The sequence below is a fragment of the Pleurodeles waltl genome, chromosome 3_1 (genome assembly GCF_031143425.1).
Source record: "Pleurodeles waltl isolate 20211129_DDA chromosome 3_1, aPleWal1.hap1.20221129, whole genome shotgun sequence".
NCBI classification, from domain to species: domain Eukaryota; kingdom Metazoa; phylum Chordata; class Amphibia; order Caudata; family Salamandridae; genus Pleurodeles; species Pleurodeles waltl.
Window position 1 is genome coordinate 410,163,551 of NC_090440.1, and position 18,433 is coordinate 410,181,983.

The window sequence follows — 18,433 nt, forward strand, 5'->3', positions numbered from 1 at the left end:
TCTATGGGTGGGAAATTGGTTTGGGGGAGGGTGGACAGGGTGTTAAACGTTAGAGCAGACTAAACTACCTCACATCTACAGTTCAGAGAGGGGAAGCAAAAGAAACAGTGTGTTCGATGGCATCTGTCGCTGTAGATACACATGTTGTGCATAGCCCGCCATCTGGTGTTGGGTCGGAGTGTTACAAGTTGTTTTTCTTCGAAGAAGTCTTTCGAGTCATGGGACCGAGGGACTCCTCCTCCTCTTTGTCTCCATTGCGCATGGGCGTCGACTCCATCTTCGATTGTTTTCTTTCCGCCATCGGGTTCGGACGTGTTCCTTTCGCTCCGGGTTTTGGAACGGAAAGTTAGCTCAAAATCGGAAAATTACGTCGGTATTGTTGCGTTCGGGATCGGGTTAGATAGCATCGACATCGCATCGATACGATAACATCTCCGTTGCCCTTCGGGGTAGTTTTCGATCCCCCGTCGGGGCCTGGTCGGCCTGACCGCGTGTGACATCGACGCTGATGGAACGGACCCCGTTCCGTTTCTGTCCTAAATGCCACAACAAATACCCATATACAGACCAACATTCGGTCTGTAACCTGTGCCTGTCGCCCGAGCACAGGGAAGAAACTTGTGAGGCCTGTCGTGCGTTCCGGTCCCGAAAAACGCTCCGTGACCGCCGAGCCAGAAGACTGCAAATGGCGTCCACGCCGACAGGACACCAAGGTTTCGAGGAACAAGAAGAAGTAGAAGCCTTCTCGATCCATGAATCGGACTCGGACGAATTCGACGACCATGAAACAGTGAGTAAGACGTCGAAGATAGCACATAAGAAAACTAACAAGGCCCAGGGGACGCCACTGCCGTCAGGCCATGGCTCAACCCATAAACTCGGTGACCGACCATCGGCACCGAAGAAGGCCGAAATAGTGCTGAGATCGTCCGACTCGGGTCGAGACACAGGCACCCAGCCATCTCGGGACCGAGATAGTGCTGCCGGCAAAGATCGACGCCAAGATAGCGGAGCCGAAGCTGCTCGACGCAGAGACAGCAGCACCGAGGAGGATCGACGCCGAGAGGGGCCGGCTCCGAAAAAGAGGAAAGTCGCCTCGGAGCCGAAAAAGAGCGTGGACATGGTTTCGGTGCCAAAGCGACCCGCAACCGAGCCAACTACTGGTTCCTATTCAGAGGAACAATCACTGTCCTCTCAGATGCGAAAGCATAGATTCGAAGAGGAATTACAATCCACCGAGGTGCACCACACTCAAAAAAGGATTTTTATACAGAGTGGAACAGGGAAAATAAGCACCCTTCCCCCTATTAGGAGGAAGAGGAGACTGGAGTTCCAACAAGAACAAACACCACAAACAAAACTGGTGAAGAAGGTAACTCCGCCACCCTCTCCTCCACCTGTGGCTACCATTTCACCAGCACAGACTCCGTCACATTCACCGGCTCACACCACCTTAAGCCAAGGTGACCAGGACCAAGATGCTTGGGACTTATACGACGCCCCAGTGTCGGACAACAGTCCTGAGGCGTATCCTACAAAGCCCTCACCACCAGAAGACAGCACAGCATATTCACAAGTGGTGGCTAGAGCAGCAGAGTTCCACAACGTGTCTCTACACTCGGAGCCTGTCGAAGATGACTTCCTCTTCAACACCCTCTCTTCCACACATAGCACCTACCAAAGCCTGCCTATGCTCCCAGGAATGCTAAGGCACGCAAAGGACATATTCAAAGAGCCTGTCAAAAGTAGGGCAATAACACAGAGGGTGGAAAAAAAATATAAAGCACCTCCCTCAGACCCAGCTTTCATCACCTCACAACTGCCACCAGATTCGGTTGTGGTTGGGGCGGCTCGCAAGAGAGCAAACTCCCACACATCGGGCGATGCACCTCCCCCAGATAAGGAGAGCCGAAAGTTCGATGCAGCCGGTAAAAGGGTCGCAGTACAGGCTGCAAACCAGTGGCGCATCGCAAACTCTCAAGCGCTCCTAGCGCGATATGACAGAGCCCACTGGGATGAGATGCAACACCTCATTGAGCATCTACCCACAGAACTACAAAAGAGGGCGAAACAAGTGGTTGAGGAGGGCCAAAACATCTCCAATAACCAGATACGCTCCTCTATGGAAGCAGCGGACACAGCAGCAAGAACGGTTAACACGGCAGTAACCATCCGAAGGCACGCGTGGCTACGAACATCTGGTTTTAAACCAGAGATACAGCAGGCGGTGCTCAATATGCCATTCAATGAGCAACAATTGTTTGGCCCTGAAGTGGACACGGCAATTGAGAAGCTAAAAAAGGACACTGACACTGCAAAAGCCATGGGCGCACTCTACTCCCCGCAGAGCAGAGGCACTTTCAACACCTTCCGCAAGACAACCTTTAGAGGGGGGTTTCGGGGTCAATCCATACAACCCAGTACCTCACAGTCAACACCGTCCACCTACCAGGGACAGTACCAAAGGGGAGGTTTTCGGGGCCAATACAGAGGGGGACAATTCCCTAGAAGCAGGGGAAAATTTCAAGGCCCCAAAACACCTACAAACAAACAGTGACTCACACGTCACTCATCCCCTCCACATAACACCAGTGGGGGGAAGAATAAGTCAGTATTACCAAGAGTGGGAAAACATAACAACAGACACTTGGGCCTTAGCAATTATCCAACATGGTTATTGCATAGAATTTCTACAAATCCCTCCAAACATACCACCAAAGGCACAAAATATATCAAAACAACATTCGGACCTCCTAGAAATAGAAGTTCAAGCATTACTGCAAAAGAACGCAATAGAACTGGTACCAGATACACAAACAAATACAGGGGTTTACTCACTGTACTTTCTAATACCAAAGAAGGACAAAACACTGAGACCAATCCTAGACCTCAGAACACTAAACACATACATCAAATCAGAACACTTTCACATGGTCACGCTACAGGAAGTGTTACCATTGCTAAAGCAACAGGATTACATGACAACCTTAGATCTCAAAGACGCGTATTTCCACATACCAATACATCCGTCGCACAGGAAATACCTAAGGATCGTATTCAAAGGAATACATTACCAATTCAAAGTATTGCCCTTCGGTTTAACAACTGCACCAAGAATCTTCACAAAGTGCCTAGCAGTAGTGGCTGCACACATCAGAAGGCAGCAAATACACGTATTCCCGTATCTAGACGACTGGCTAATCAAGACCGACTCACTGACAAGGTGCTCACACCACACCGATCAGGTCATACAAACCCTCTACAAACTCGGTTTCACCATCAACTATGCAAAATCACACATTCTGCCGTGCAAGGTACAACAATACCTAGGGGCCACAATAGATACAACAAAGGGAATAGCCACTCCAAGTCCACAAAGGGTTCAAAATTTCCAAAAGATTATACAACGCATGTATCCAACACAAAAAATACAGGCGAAGATGATATTACAACTACTAGGCATGATGTCCTCATGCATAGCCATTGTCCCACACGCAAGGTTGCACATGCGGCCCTTACAACAGTGCCTAGCATCACAATGGTCTCAAGCACAGGGTCAGCTTCTAGATCTGGTGTTGATAGACCGCCTAACATACCTCTCACTTCTATGGTGGAACAACATACAGTAAATTTAAACAAAGGGCGGCCTTTCGAAGACCCAGTGCCACAACACGTGATAACAACAGATGCTTCCATGACAGGGTGGGGAGCACACCTCAATCACCAGAGCATACAAGGACAATGGGACGTACATCAAAGAAAGCTGCATATAAATCACCTCGAACTACTAGCAGTTTTCCAAGCATTAAAAGCATTTCAACCAATCATAACTCACAAATACATTCTTGTCAAAACGGACAACATGACAACAATGTATTATCTAAACAAACAGGGGGGGACACACTCGACACAGCTGTGCCTGCTGGCACAAAAAATATGGCAATGGGCAATTCACAACCACATTCGCCTAATAGCACAGTTTATTCCAGGGATCCAGAATCAACTTGCAGACAATCTCTCTCGAGATCACCAACAGGTCCACGAGTGGGAAATTCACCCCCAAATTCTAAACACTTACTTCAAACGTTGGGGAACACCTCAAATAGACTTATTTGCAACAAAGGAGAACGCAAAATGCCAAAACTTCGCATCCAGATACCCACACAGGCAGTCTCAAGGCAATGCCCTATGGATGAACTGGTCAGGGATATTTGCGTACGCTTTTCCCCCTCTCCCTCTCCTTCCATATCTAGTAAACAAATTGAGTCAAAACAGACTCAAACTCATACTGATAGCACCAACGTGGGCAAGGCAACCATGGTACACAACACTGCTAGACCTATCAGTAGTACCCCACGTCAAGTTGCCCAACAGGCCAGATCTGTTAACGCAACACAAACAACAGATCAGGCATCCAAACCCAGCATCGCTGAATCTAGCAATCTGGCTCCTGAAATCCTAGAATTCGGACACTTAAACCTCACACAAGAATGTATGGAAGTCATAAAGCAAGCCAGAAGACCATCCACTAGACACTGCTATGCAAGCAAATGGAAAAGGTTTGTTTGCTACTGCCATCAGAATCAAATTCAACCATTACACGCATCTCCAAAAGATGTAGTGGGTTACTTACTACACTTACAAAAATCAAACCTGGCCTTCTCTTCCATTAAAATACACCTAGCAGCAATATCTGCATACCTGCAGATTACCCATTCAACTTCACTATTTAGGATACCTGTCATTAAAGCGTTTATGGAAGGCCTCAAAAGAATTATACCACCAAGGACACCACCCGTTCCTTCATGGAACCTCAACATCGTCTTAACAAGACTCATGGGTCCACCCTTTGAACCTATGCACTCTTGCGAAATACAATTCCTAACCTGGAAAGTTGCATTTCTCATCGCCATCACATCTCTAAGAAGAGTAAGTGAAATTCAGGCGTTTACAATACAAGAACCTTTTATCCAACTACACAAAAATAAAGTAGTCCTAAGGACCAATCCTAAATTTTTGCCAAAGGTTATTTCACCGTTCCACCTAAATCAAACGGTAGAGCTACCAGTGTTCTTCCCACAGCCAGATTCCATAGCTGAAAGGGCACTACATACATTAGACGTCAAAAGAGCACTAATGTACTACATCGACAGGACTAAACACATCAGAAAAACTAAACAACTGTTTATTGCATTTCAAAAACCTCACGCAGGAAACCCAATATCGAAACAGGGTATAGCCAGATGGATAGTTAAGTGCATCCAAATCTGCTACCTTAAAGCAAAAAGACAACTGCCCATTACACCAAGGGCACACTCAACCAGAAAGAAAGGCGCTACCATGGCCTTCCTAGGGAATATTCCAATGCACGAAATATGTAAGGCAGCCACATGGTCTACGCCTCACACATTTACCAAGCACTACTGTGTAGACGTGCTATCAGCACAACAAGCCACAGTAGGTCAAGCCGTACTAAGAACCTTATTTCAGACTACTTCCACTCCTACAGGCTGAGCCACCGCTTTTGGGGAGATAACTGCTTACTAGTCTATGCACAACATGTGTATCTACAGCGACAGATGCCATCGAACTGAAAATGTCACTTACCCAGTGTACATCTGTTCGTGGCATCAGTCGCTGAAGATTCACATGTGCCCACCCACCTCCCCGGGAGCCTGTAGCCGTTTGGAAGTTAGCTTCAACTTTGTACATTTGTAAATATATTAAATCTTAGATAGGTACATACTTATTCACTCCATTGCATGGGCACTATTACTAACAAACAACTCCTACCTCACCCTCTGCGGGGAAAGCAATCGAAGATGGAGTCGACGCCCATGCGCAATGGAGACAAAGAGGAGGAGTCCCTCGGTCCCGTGACTCGAAAGACTTCTTTGAAGAAAAACAACTTGTAACACTCCGACCCAACACCAGATGGCGGGCTATGCACAACATGTGAATCTTCAGCGACTGATGCCACGAACAGATGTACACTGGGTAAGTGACATTTTCAATACATGACATAACATAACATAAATGCTGTAAACGCTTACAAAACTCAATTAAAAGATTTACCAAAAAATACTTTGAGGAACAGTAAACAGGCCCTAAGAGCCTTCCTGCATCACAGAGCACACCCAGCCTCAACATTGTGTCCTCCCAACACTTCTAGGAGAGAGCACAACAAAGACGAGCCTCTGGCTTCAAAAGCTTCTGACTCACAGAACAAGACTACGCCTTGGTCTGCAGGTCCGCCAACGGTGCTCAAGGGCCAGGAAACAAAACCTTGATCCCAAAAGCACACCCAGACAGAGGCATAGCACCACTTCAGAGGGAGTCTGACATCAAGTCAAAAGACTTTCAGGTCCTGCTCTGCTTCTGGCTTGAGGTCAATCCTGAGAGCAGCCTTCAGCACCCACCAAGCCTCACCTCAAGATCGTCGAGCCATACTGAGGGCAACTCCGCCTCCAGTTTGTGGCATTGAGCATCCTCCTTCAGAGCAGAGGTTGATGCCGAAAGCAGATCTCAGGCCATTGCTGAAAGTGCCTTCAGTTCCAAAGTTGAACACTACTGAGTCCACTCGCGTTTTGCAGCTTCCAGAGGAGCCAAACAGTGGACCCTGTTCAGAAATACTGGCACTAGCAAGTCACCAACAGGGCGCCTCCAGGCAAGCCTCTACATACACTCTCATGCATCTCTAATAAGTGCAGGCTCATCCTTGAAGAGGAGCTAACTTTTGTGTCATGCAGGCCTCCCCTCCTCAAAAGCATATGAATAGGGGGACACGTCCAACAACCCAACCTTCTACTGCAAGGCCCTCTCCTCTCCCACCACCTCCCCTATGAGCTTGCATAGCTCCTGGACCATCATCTCCTGATTCCCCCAAGATTGTAGGCCATACATATTTAGACCTGGCATCCCATACGAGGTGCAAGACTCTTATGGTGAGCCTGTAGTGCCCAGGGAGTCAAGCGACCCTTGGAGAGACTATGCAGTCAACCTTCCAGCTGACCAAGACATTGAGCCCTACCCCGCCAAACCTTCTCAGCCTTCTGACTCTTCTGCCTACCTCTCAGGTACTCAGAGGGCTACCTAGTAGCAGAAGTTGGAAATGCATGTCCTACAAAATGAGGATGACTAAAACTGAAAGGACTGTGCCTTTAGCCATGCTTAAAGGCATTTTGAAGGCTGCCTCAGACAACTTTAAAGACATGCAAAGGCTCCCTTTTCATTTCAAGGTTTGACAAAAAAGATAAAGGCCTCCCCACTGATCTGCTCTGCATCCAAGTCTAGGTCCCCCTCTCCCAGGCTTCCTTTTGTTGTCTATACAGCTCTGAAGTGAGCCTCAGCATACGCAGTAGGTCATCACTCCAAATGTTGTCACAAAGTTCAAGGCCTCACCCACTGACTCACTATGCATTAGTGGCTAGGTCCCATAGGACTCCCCTTTTGTGCACATAGCACAAACGCCAGTGTCAGCACAAGCACCTCCCCCTTGCCAGACAAGCATAGTGAAGCTGTTGGTAACCATATGGCTGCTACCTATTGGCGCATCACCAGCTCTGACTGCTGGGTCTTCTATCCCGTAATGATAGATATCACTGCGAAAAAATGGAGGAGCTATTAATACACATCCCAGAAACCCATAGGAAAAGAGGACAAGAGGTCATGGCTGAGGGGAAGGTAATACTGAAAGTGTGACTATCCTCTGTGTTGTAGATGTTGCAAATGCCACTTTTCAAGACTTCAACACAACTATCCTTTTACTCCACCATGTATGACTTTGCATTTCAGGGTCGGGAGTACAGCAGCACCTCCTCAGTCTTCTTTTTGATGGGGAGCATCACTTTGGCCCTCATGTCAATGAGATGTTAGAAATAATCGAAGAAGGCTTGGAGATAGCCAAGTCTGAGTGCTTTTCAAGGCACCACCCCTAAAGCCACTTTTCTGAAACAGTCTAGAGTAGGAACTAAGCCCACTCCACCCAGTCAAGCCAAGGGTATCGGCACCATTAGCAGTCTTTCCATGATTCTCAAACAGGCAAGGGTTACAGAAAAAGCGCGTAGGGGAGCAACAACCATGGGAAAAGTAGAGGTGGTTCCAACAGGAGTGACTCGACTTCCAAACAGTGACTTGCCATCAACACCTATCACGACACCCCCTCTACATGCTCCCTATCACTTAACACACGGTGAGGAGAGACTATGAAATAACCCCTCCTGTTAGGAGGAGATCACCTCCAATCAGTGGGTGCTTGCAGTGGTAATTCAGGGCTACTGCCCAGGGTTCCAAGGCACACCAACAACTTCTTTCCCAGCCTGTGGCACTCTTTGCGAGGAATTGGAGCTAGTGCAACCACAGCAACATGTCAAAGGAGTGTACTCCCATCTTTTTCTAATTCCAAAAAAAAGGAGAGTTCACTTTGGCTAATCCTAGACCACAGGCCGCTGAACCATTACATCCTGTATGAGCACTTCCACATGATCAGCCTGCAGGACATCTTTCCACTGCTCTACCAAAGGGACTTTTAGATGGCAATACAAAGTTCTGAGTAGTGGTGACCACACATCTTCACAGAAGCACCATTCACATCTTTCTTCATTTAGACGACTAGCTGATGAAGAGCAGCAGGCACAAATGCCTAGCACACATTTGGATGGCGATGTCCCTACTCCACAGTACAGGGTTCACCAAAAAGTCCCACCTCCTACCCCTGCAATCCAACCTTTTCAAGGCTCCATTTTAAATGCTGTTTCAGGGAAGGCATACCCCAATAAGCAAAGGGTGTAGCATTTCAATAGCTGCTTCTTCTTTTTTAGACAGGACAGCTTCTAAATGTAAGGGCTGTAATAAGACTAACTGTTGCAGATTATGGCTTTATGGTATTGCAATAGTGCCACACACCAGACTGCAATTGCACCTGCTTCAGGAGTGCCTCATGAGGCAATGGTCACAGGCACATGGTCGCTGGGAGGATGTACTGTTGGTAAAGGTGCATACTTACCACTATCTGCAATGGTGGAACAGCAGCAACCTGTTTGGCCGGCCTTGCCTCAACTCTCTTCCGCAGGTGACCATTACCACTTTTGTATTTCAATTCTTTTTTTAGTTTTTCTCATTACTGCAACAACAATTGACCAGAAAAAATTCACAAACCAGTCGCCATGCAGGGCGAGAAAATCAACAGGGTAAAATGCTAATCCAAACATCAACTAGAGACCATATCTTATTTAAAGCAATTAACATTTGATAACTGAAATCAAATAAAATGAGAAAAAAGTCTGTATGAAATATGAAGTGCAGACACCTTAATTGAGTAGTTGAGCTTAACAGTTCAATCCTTAAGAAAAGAGCACCAAATCTCATCACATGTCTGCAAATTGTCATTTAGCTTATGAATAAGGTACTCTCAACATGCCTTATCATACATGTTGTCCAACCAGGTCTGTAGAGTGACTATTAGAGTTGACTTACAAAGACTTAATATAACCAATTTAGCAACTGCTAGAGCAGTGGAGAGCCAATTACAAACATGCTGGTTTACTGGAGGGAGGTCAGAAGAATCATATAGGACCACCATCTGGGCTGTCTGAGGTCTGTCTACTCCAAGGGCCCTTCCATATGATCGCAAACCTGCCACCAGAAGGGCTTAGGTTGGTCACATTCCCATAACTTATGGACTATATCTCAGTCCAGTAAGCTACATTTCCAACAGCAAGGTGGACATTCTGTAACCTTACTGGGTACCACTGCCAGCGGTGCAGGATCTTAAAAAAAACTATACTTAAGGAGTGCTTCCCGTAGTCCTTTATTATAAGATGCCAGTAGATTATCCCAGCCATCATCCAAGATGTGTGTATTAAGACGAGTTTCCCACCAGATATGCGATGCTACAGATGTGGGGACAGAGAATCATAAGTCTATCAGTGTGACATACAGTCCTGAGATAGTCCCCGTATTGTTTCTCCACATATGGATATATTGAGTAATGGGCGAACTAAGGAGGCCATTATGTGTGTTCCCCTGGAGATGTGCTAGGGCATGGGAAAATTGAATGCATCTCCAATGTTGGGAGGAAGTAATCTCAAATTCCCTTCTCGGGTCTGGAAACGACTTTTTAAAAACATTGGAGATAAGGGGCCAGATGTAGCAAACCGTTTTACCTATCCTGTGTCTGTGGGAAAATGTGTTCGTACATATGGCCCAAGGTCCTCAATGTGACGAATACCATGAGTAATCCGGATAGACCAGTGAATTTCCTTCCCACCAACCATAATGGTTGCAATCTGCCATAATGGGGACTTTAGTGTGATAATGACTTGAGACTTGCACCATCCTGTGTGCTCTTTGCCAAGCATACTGGGAAGTGTGAATGATCGGATTACTGCAAGGAGTGATTAATGGTCTTGAAGAGTAAGAGCTAGATCTCTGGAAGAGTGTAAAATCTGATGTTCCATCACTACCCACAAGGGTGTGGTCATAGAAGTGGGGAAGTAATACACAGCATGCTGCACCAGCCAATAACTCTCCAAGTGGAAGACATAAGCAACCCTTCTCTGTCTTTCCAAACCCCAAATGACTTGAGAGCTTGAGCATTGTATGCTTTGTAGACGGGAGACTGGTATAACTAGAAGTAGCATTCCAAAGATGTAGCTGAATTTTGGGAAGACATTCCTCTTGATAACCTGGACCCTATCCCACAGAGATGGATTCAAGGCAGACTATCTTTTCAAATCACGATCCATACGATCAGTGGTGTGTTACACATGGATTTGCACCATGTTTTCTAGGCTGTGATTGATATAAACCCAAGATATTTCAAATTGGACTGAAGCCATTACCACTTACACCTCACTCTTAGGGTGGGGAGCGCATGTCAGCTACATTACAGTCCAATGACTGTCACAACAGCTACCTGGAACTTCTGGTGGTCCCTCTAGCCATTAAAGCTTTCTTCAAGCTAACCTGGGGGAACACAGTCCTCATAAAACGGACAACATGACCACCATGTATTACATTCAGAAGCATGGGGCCCACATCCCAGACCAGTCTGCAGCTGGTCAACCTAGTAACTTGGCACCTGAAGTCCTTGAGTTTACTTATCTCAGCATCCCTGAGGAGTGTACAGTCATACTCCGTGAGGTGTAGAAACCAACCACAGACACCCACCACTCACAATGCACACGGCCAAGTGAAAGAGATACATCGACTATTGCACTTCTAAGCAGATAAACCCCTTTAAGATTTCGGTACAAGACATTATTTGCTACATTCTATAACTGCAGAAAGACAGGTCAAATGTATACCTCTATTAGTTTACATTTAGTGCAGTTGCAGCATATATGCAAAATAGGGAACATTCATCCCTCTTAAAATCCCTTTTAAGGCCTTCATGGAGGATCTTAAGAGAGTATACCCCCTAAAACACCTCCTGCCCTATGTAGAACCTCAACGTACTCCTCATACGGATCATGGTTTCTCTCTTTGAACCCCTTCACCTCAGTAACTATCAGTTCTGTCATGGAAGATAGCTTTCCTGACAACAGTAAGCTTGCTCAAAAGCATTAGTTAACTCCAAACTCTCACAATTCTAGAACCTGTCATCCAGGTCCACAAGGCCAGGGTGGTCTTCAGGAACATCCTCAAATTTCTACCCATAGTAGTCTCACGTTTCCATGTTAATCAGACCACTGAGCTGCAGCTTGTCTTCCCGCAGCCAGACTCTGCAGCAGAAAGGGACTTTATCACTCTGGGGGCCCAGATGGGCAAAGCTTTTTATCGGTCAGGCCATTTGCGACTGGTAAAATGCTTTTTGGCATGTACCAACCGTATTTTGCGAGTCGGTAACCAATTACCGACTCGCAAAATAGGGTTTGCAAATCGCTATTAGGAAGGAGTGTACCATGGGCATCCCTTCCTAATAGCAAGTTGCACTGTTATGTAGGTATGTAGGAATGTTTTGTGACCGGAATATGGTTGCAAAGCATTTGCAGATTACCACCAACTTCAAGTTGATGGTATGTAATTCACAAACAGGAAGAGGTCCCGAAGGGACAGACTACTGCCTACCCTCAAAAAATTTAAAGAAAACTTTTCAGTTTTCTTTTTGTGATGCATTCCGTTTTCCTTTTAGAGAAAATATGATTCATAACAAAGAAAAATATTGGTTTATGTAGAAAGCAATCACAGAAATTGTGGTCTGCTGACCCCAGCAGGCCACCATCCCTGTGATTATGGCCATTCCCAAATTGGTTGCAAATGGCAACCTGCCTCATGAATAATGAGTCAGGTCTCTTGCGACCCATTTGGGAATCACAAATAGTGTTAAACACACTGTTGTACATAGCTGGTTTCAATTTCCAAATTACAAAAATTCGCTATTAGGAAACCACAAATGTCAAGTTATGTAATCTGGCCCTAGATGTTGAAAGGGCGCTCATGTATTCTACTGACAGGACCAAGTGCTTTTGTAAAACAAACAGACTTTTTGTAGCCTTTGTTAAACCCTGCAAAGTATTGCCAGTCTCTAAACCAGACATTGTGAGATGGCTTGTTAAGTGCAAACCTACTTCGCCTAGTTAACATTCACATTCCCTCTGCTCTCTAAAGCACACCATGAACAAAAACAGTGCCACCATGGCTTTCCTGGGTAATGCCCGACTACTCAACTTCCGCAAAGTTGCCACCTGGTGAACACCATATATGTTCACTAACCTCTACAGCATATATATCACAACCTGCTGACTGAGGATGGTTTGCCTAACTTTATTAAGAACTTAGTTCCAAACATCTGCATCAGTAGCCTGCTAGCCACCGCTTCTCCAGGAGCTGCTTTAAAGTCTATGCAGGGCATATGTATCTACAGTCACACATGCTATGAACAGAAAATGTCATTCATCTAGTAAGCAGCTGTTTGTAGCATGTAGTGCTGTAGAGTCACATGCCTCCAGCCTCCTCATCTAAAGAAAGCAGTGTTCACAGATATCTGACTTTTACCATTTACAATACACAGTACACATATTTGCCTTTGACACTTCACTCTTTTTCTGTTACTTACCCACTCAGCGGAAAACATTCTGAGGTAAAGCCTGCGTCCTTATGCATTGTGTACTATGCGAGAAGTCACAACAGGTCTTGTGACTCTAACTTCTTTGAACAAAAACATGCTGCAACCACCCGGGCCCAATGCTAGATGGCAGGAGCATTCAGAGCATAGGAATCTACAGCACATTGTGCTCCAAGTAGATGCTTACTGGGTAAGTAACATTTTCCCTCTGGTATAACGTTAGAGGACATTGGTTTTGCAGGGTGTGGGCAGGACACAAATGCTCAGCCCTCTTGCACTCATAAAATATGTTGTGCAAAATACAAAATTAAAACAGAGAATGCATTTGCTTCCCTCAATTTAATATTATTTGATCCCTTTAAACCATTCTGGGGCGAAAATACTGTGGAATACTACTTAATTCTCTTTAAATATGTGTTTATTTGTCTCAATCGTAGAAATGTATGTCTCTCTTTTGTCACAGGAGTAGAAGGCCTTTCTTTGGACATATCTTCTCTGATCGATATCCGAGACCATGTGAATAAAGAAATTGCAATGCGTCTAACCACAGACGTAAAGAGTGGGGACACTTTCTTCACAGACCTCAATGGATTTCAGGTAAGCCCTTGGGATGAGCACACATTTTCTTTAGAGATTTGTGTTTCTCATGGAAACGAGTAGCAAAGGCCCTTTAATATTTCCCTATGTCCAAGGCGTATTCATTTAGTGTGTTTGTTTAAAATATGCAAAAATAGACTTGAAACTGTTTAACCAAAGGAATGTGTTGCCCATTGTCTGATCATGTTTACCTAAGCTTTTATTTAAAGGTTTCCTAGAAAAAAACAGACAAATTGATTGTTTTCATAAACAAAGCTTCCAATTTAACATATTTGTATTAAGAGATTCATTGGTTCAACATGATGCAACATATTTAAGCCCATTAGATGAATGAAGGAGCAGGAAAGGCTCTGGGCTTCACCCTATGGTACCGACCACAGCCTGGAGGTGTGAGCAGTGGGAGAATTAAAAAGGGACCTCCCTCTTCATTCGTTTTTTGAGCAGCACAGCATTAGAGTCCCCTACAGTTCCATACTGGTTCCTACCATCTTCAGCCTTTATGTGGAGCTTCTTGGTGCTCTACTTACAGATAATAGCATCAAGATTCACCAACATGCAGATGAGACTTAACTCTACTTGAAAGTCTCCTCATCTTCAGACACCCAATGCCTCAAACACTGTTTGCACATCATCGAGAGCGGGATGTCTAGTGCCTACCTGAAGCTCAAACCAACCAAGATAGAATTACTCTTATTTGTCAAGAACAACAAATAAGGTACATTACAAACCTAGATCAGTGATATGAATGGCTTCGAACCCCAAATTTCATTAAAAGCAAAATCACTTGAATTCACCCTGAACACCAACCACTCCCTTAAGGAAAACATTACCAAAAAACAAAGACTGCCTAGTACTAGCTCTCTCTTCTAAAGAAAGTCAAACCATTTCTTCTAGAAGGCGAATTCAGAACTGTTGTTCAAGCCTTTGTACTCTTTGGATGGTGGTCATGCCCTACTCAATGGCCTCCCAGATTCCACAGTGGTACCTTTTATGGTCATCCTACCTCCCGCAGGACATCTCACCCAGGGCTTGGAGAAATATGGTCCATCCTCAAAACTAGTTGCATCATTTACAAAACCATCACAACCAGCATACCCGCTTACCTTTCAGACAAGCTCACCATCTCTGGTGTTTCTCTGCACACCCACAGCCGGGGCACCTCAGCCTGCAAACCTAAGCATAAAAAATAAAAAAAACAAGCTAGCAAGCCTTTCCCATGTATGCATTCACGATCTGCAGCAACATCCCCTTATCATCAGGATAAAGCTGCTCCAATTTATCAAAGAGCTAAAGACTCACCTCTTTAAAGGACACTAGATCACACTGCATTGGCTTCCTCTTCTATTAATACCTGCCTTAAGCTTGGCTCTGCTGCCTTTTACCTAGGTTTGCGCTATTGAAATACCATATACATACACACAATCATTAGATATTCTCTTTGGCAGAGGGAAAAATCTATGTTTGAATGCCACAACACTACAGAGAAGAGCTGGGAGCCCTTGAGATTTTATGTGCTCAGAATTCTCCATTTCCATGCACAAGTACTTAGCTGTCATGAGTACTTATTAGTGGGTGTGTTTCCAGTGGATGAAGGTACACACCAATAGACTGCTGTCAACACCTATAATGAAAGTAACAAGGATACGCTTGTCATTATAGAGGAACAGTAGAGGACACAGGGGCTGGAAAGTACACTGGGAGAATGATAGATCTCACACATAAATACCAGTGCTGCTTCTCTTGTCAATAGAGTGAGTGTTATGCTTACACAATCAACCGTACAAGTGTGATGATTTTAACTCTGCATTCTGAATCCTGGTGACTGGGCTATAGAGTTCCTTGAAACACCTTGTTAGCCCGTCTACCCTCTCAGTAAAAATGGTGTTCAATAAGGAAAATACCTCCCTCTCAGAGTTTGAAAAAGTGAGAAAGAGCTATTTGTTTGTTACTCCACCCCTCAAGTCCGAGATGGAGAAATGTAGAGCCAGGAATGATTGAAAATGATGAGAAACCTTAGGAACTCGCACAGGCAGGTACCTCAAAAAGTCAAAACTAATATCAAGTCCAAGGATCTCTCCTACTGTGATGAGGCACAAGGACATTAGCGAAGAGGTGTCCTTTCCGATAGTAAAGAATTCATGCAGGAGTCCTTTAAATATGCCTGGTGTTATTCCAGGGAAGCTGGTAAGAAGGAAAGCTCTGAAACCAGTGACTGACATGTGGCATAAGAGAGACATTAGATATAGATAGAAATTTCCCCTACCGCATTCACTTCCAAGTGGGTCGGAAGATGCATCATGTGACAAGAGCTGTGCACTTGAAGCGGCAAATACTTAGATTCTGAAGAAGAGAAGGTTTAAGAAACTCCCATAAGAGATAATAAATAAGAGATGTTGCACTACATAAGCAAGTTGTGCTTTAGGGACAGGATATTAAACTAGGAAGGAACTTCAGTAGAAAGGAAGTAAAGAACATCAGACGAAAGGAAGGAAGGGACAGTCTCTAATAGACCAGTGTTACCATAGTAGGCCATCGCCTTGAGAATGGTAACTGGGGGAAGATGAATCATTACGCATGTCACCTAATATTTGAGAAATAGTAGGCATGCAGACAATATCATATACAATGCAGCTCTTGGTACATGAAAAGATGGCATGGAGATATTGATCTGTACCAAAAGAGGTAGGAAGTGTTGAGCAGAGAAGACACTTTAAGTGGGGTGAGGGGTTGCTCCACAATGTTTTCGAATGGAGAATAAGAGTCATAAAACGTATTTGCCAAAGTACCCCTGTCAGATGTAGGACACTAAGATTTGAGAACATTTCTGAATTATGCCTTGTAGAGGCGATGTTGTATTTAATATTAGTAGCTTTGCTTATTTGGGTTTCAGGAATGAGGAGAGTAGTGAGATATTAAGTGCCTCTCAATTCAGAGCCCTAACTCTTACTGTTTAGGGGCCTAATGACCCAGCCAATAGTCGCATTTGCGGCATTCTGGAAAAGGGAACATCCAGATGTTAAAAAGGACATGGGGAGATTTAAGTATCATTCAACTGTCAGAAATAAAACTTTCATGGATGCAGTGTCCTGCTGTGAAAGGTGCCAGTTTACACTGCTTGACTCACTCAGTGACGAGGAAGCTAACAATTCTGTGATAAACTCACAAGTGGCCAGCGAGTAAGATGTCCTCTGCATGGTCACAGGTTTTGCAGACGGAGATAATCCTTATTATTATTATTCGCAGATGATGTATTGCCATCTTTCACAGAATGGGAAGTATTGATGTTTAATTTCATGGCAATACTGAATTTGTAGAGTGTGTGAACTTGAATTAAATTGGATGATTAGGACGCACAGGTGCAGTACTTAGCCCCAATACAAATAGCCTCACTAGCAGTGAAATACAAAGGGATCTACCCGATGCCTAAAATAAAGAAGCCAACATCCATCAGACCAGACCTTGAAACATTTGTGTGTCTTAGTGGGGCGTGGTAGCACCTGTCAGTAATACAAGGCCTTCTCTGTTTTCAGGTCCTCTGTGATGGAATAAAAAAATATATAATTCATGCATAAAGTTTTATTCAGATAGTGTAACAGGGCAATTCTCATAGACTAACAACTTCTCTACTGAAATCCAAAGTGGAAAGGAAATATGGAATTCACAGTTGTGAAAACCTTAGGATCTAGATGGACATAAATCTTGAGGAAATCAAGCGAACCTTGGGTCTACAAGGACAGTGCAGTGAAAACTAGAATGTGTTTAATTATATTGTACCAGAAGGGGTATAGATCAATCAACCTATAATGCAGTCATATCCTTAGCACAAGATTAAATGTCTGAGACACAGTGATATTGAAAAAGACATTGACTTCCATCCTGCTGCCCCTCACTCATATACATTACAGACCTGAGCTAATGTATCATCCTCTTGTCAACCTTGTAGAGATGTCTAACATGTTTGAGGGTTCTGAGATTACGAAAACAGTAAGATTCAGTTTAACCTTTTGAAAAAAAGATTCTGATGTCACAGTTGAGACACTGTGTTCTCCAACTGGTAGCATGATAAGTGACTGCTAGGTAGAACATCAATTTTGAAACCTCAGTTGCTAGATTGCTAGTAGCAAATGGCATGCCTATCCTTTTTCTAGACTCTTGAACACACTTTGCTCCCCACTACATTAGGAAAATGGGAAAAGAACTTGGGAAGTGAAATAACCACAGAGTAATGGAACCACTTATTTTCTGATATAAATGGGTATAGTGCAGCTATGCAACATAGGGACTCTGCATACCAAATGATAGGGTGGTATTTGAATCCATTGGGGTAGACGTTGATGTACCCATAGACCAAAGATCACTGCTGGAGAGCTTGTAGACAGCAGGTATCTGCAATTGGTGGGTATGCTCTTTTCAAGTTTTCGTGAATGATGTGCTAACAGCCATTAAACAAATTATAGATATCCCAATGCTGAAGACCAGCCCCTAGCCATATTGTGCCTGAAACTATCTGTCGGGGAGTAAACACCTGTGAGGAAGTAGAAACCGGTGTATGAACTGCTACTGGTAGATAGATTATTGTACGAAAGTGGAAGTTAAACATAGCTCCTCCAATGTCCAAGTGGTACCAAAGGCTCTGGTATCCGAAGTTAAAATTAAAGTTTCTTTGGAGAGGATGATGAAATGTTTAGATACCGGAGTGTATATATTATATGACACATCTCTATCTAAAATTTCTTAAACGTTTGTGTAGTAAAATGACAATTCTTGTGA

General features: G+C 44.4%; 1 protein-coding gene across 3 annotated transcripts in view; it reads left to right on the forward strand.

Moving 5' to 3' along the window:
* Positions 1-18,433, forward strand: part of MAN2A2 (mannosidase alpha class 2A member 2) — a 492,369-nt gene that overhangs the window by 364,184 nt on the left and 109,752 nt on the right. For all 3 annotated transcript variants that reach the window (XM_069222645.1, XM_069222646.1, XM_069222644.1), the window contains exon 19: positions 13,530-13,663. In XM_069222645.1, coding sequence (XP_069078746.1) covers positions 13,530-13,663 — 134 coding nt within the window. The remainder of the gene's footprint in view (positions 1-13,529; positions 13,664-18,433) is intronic.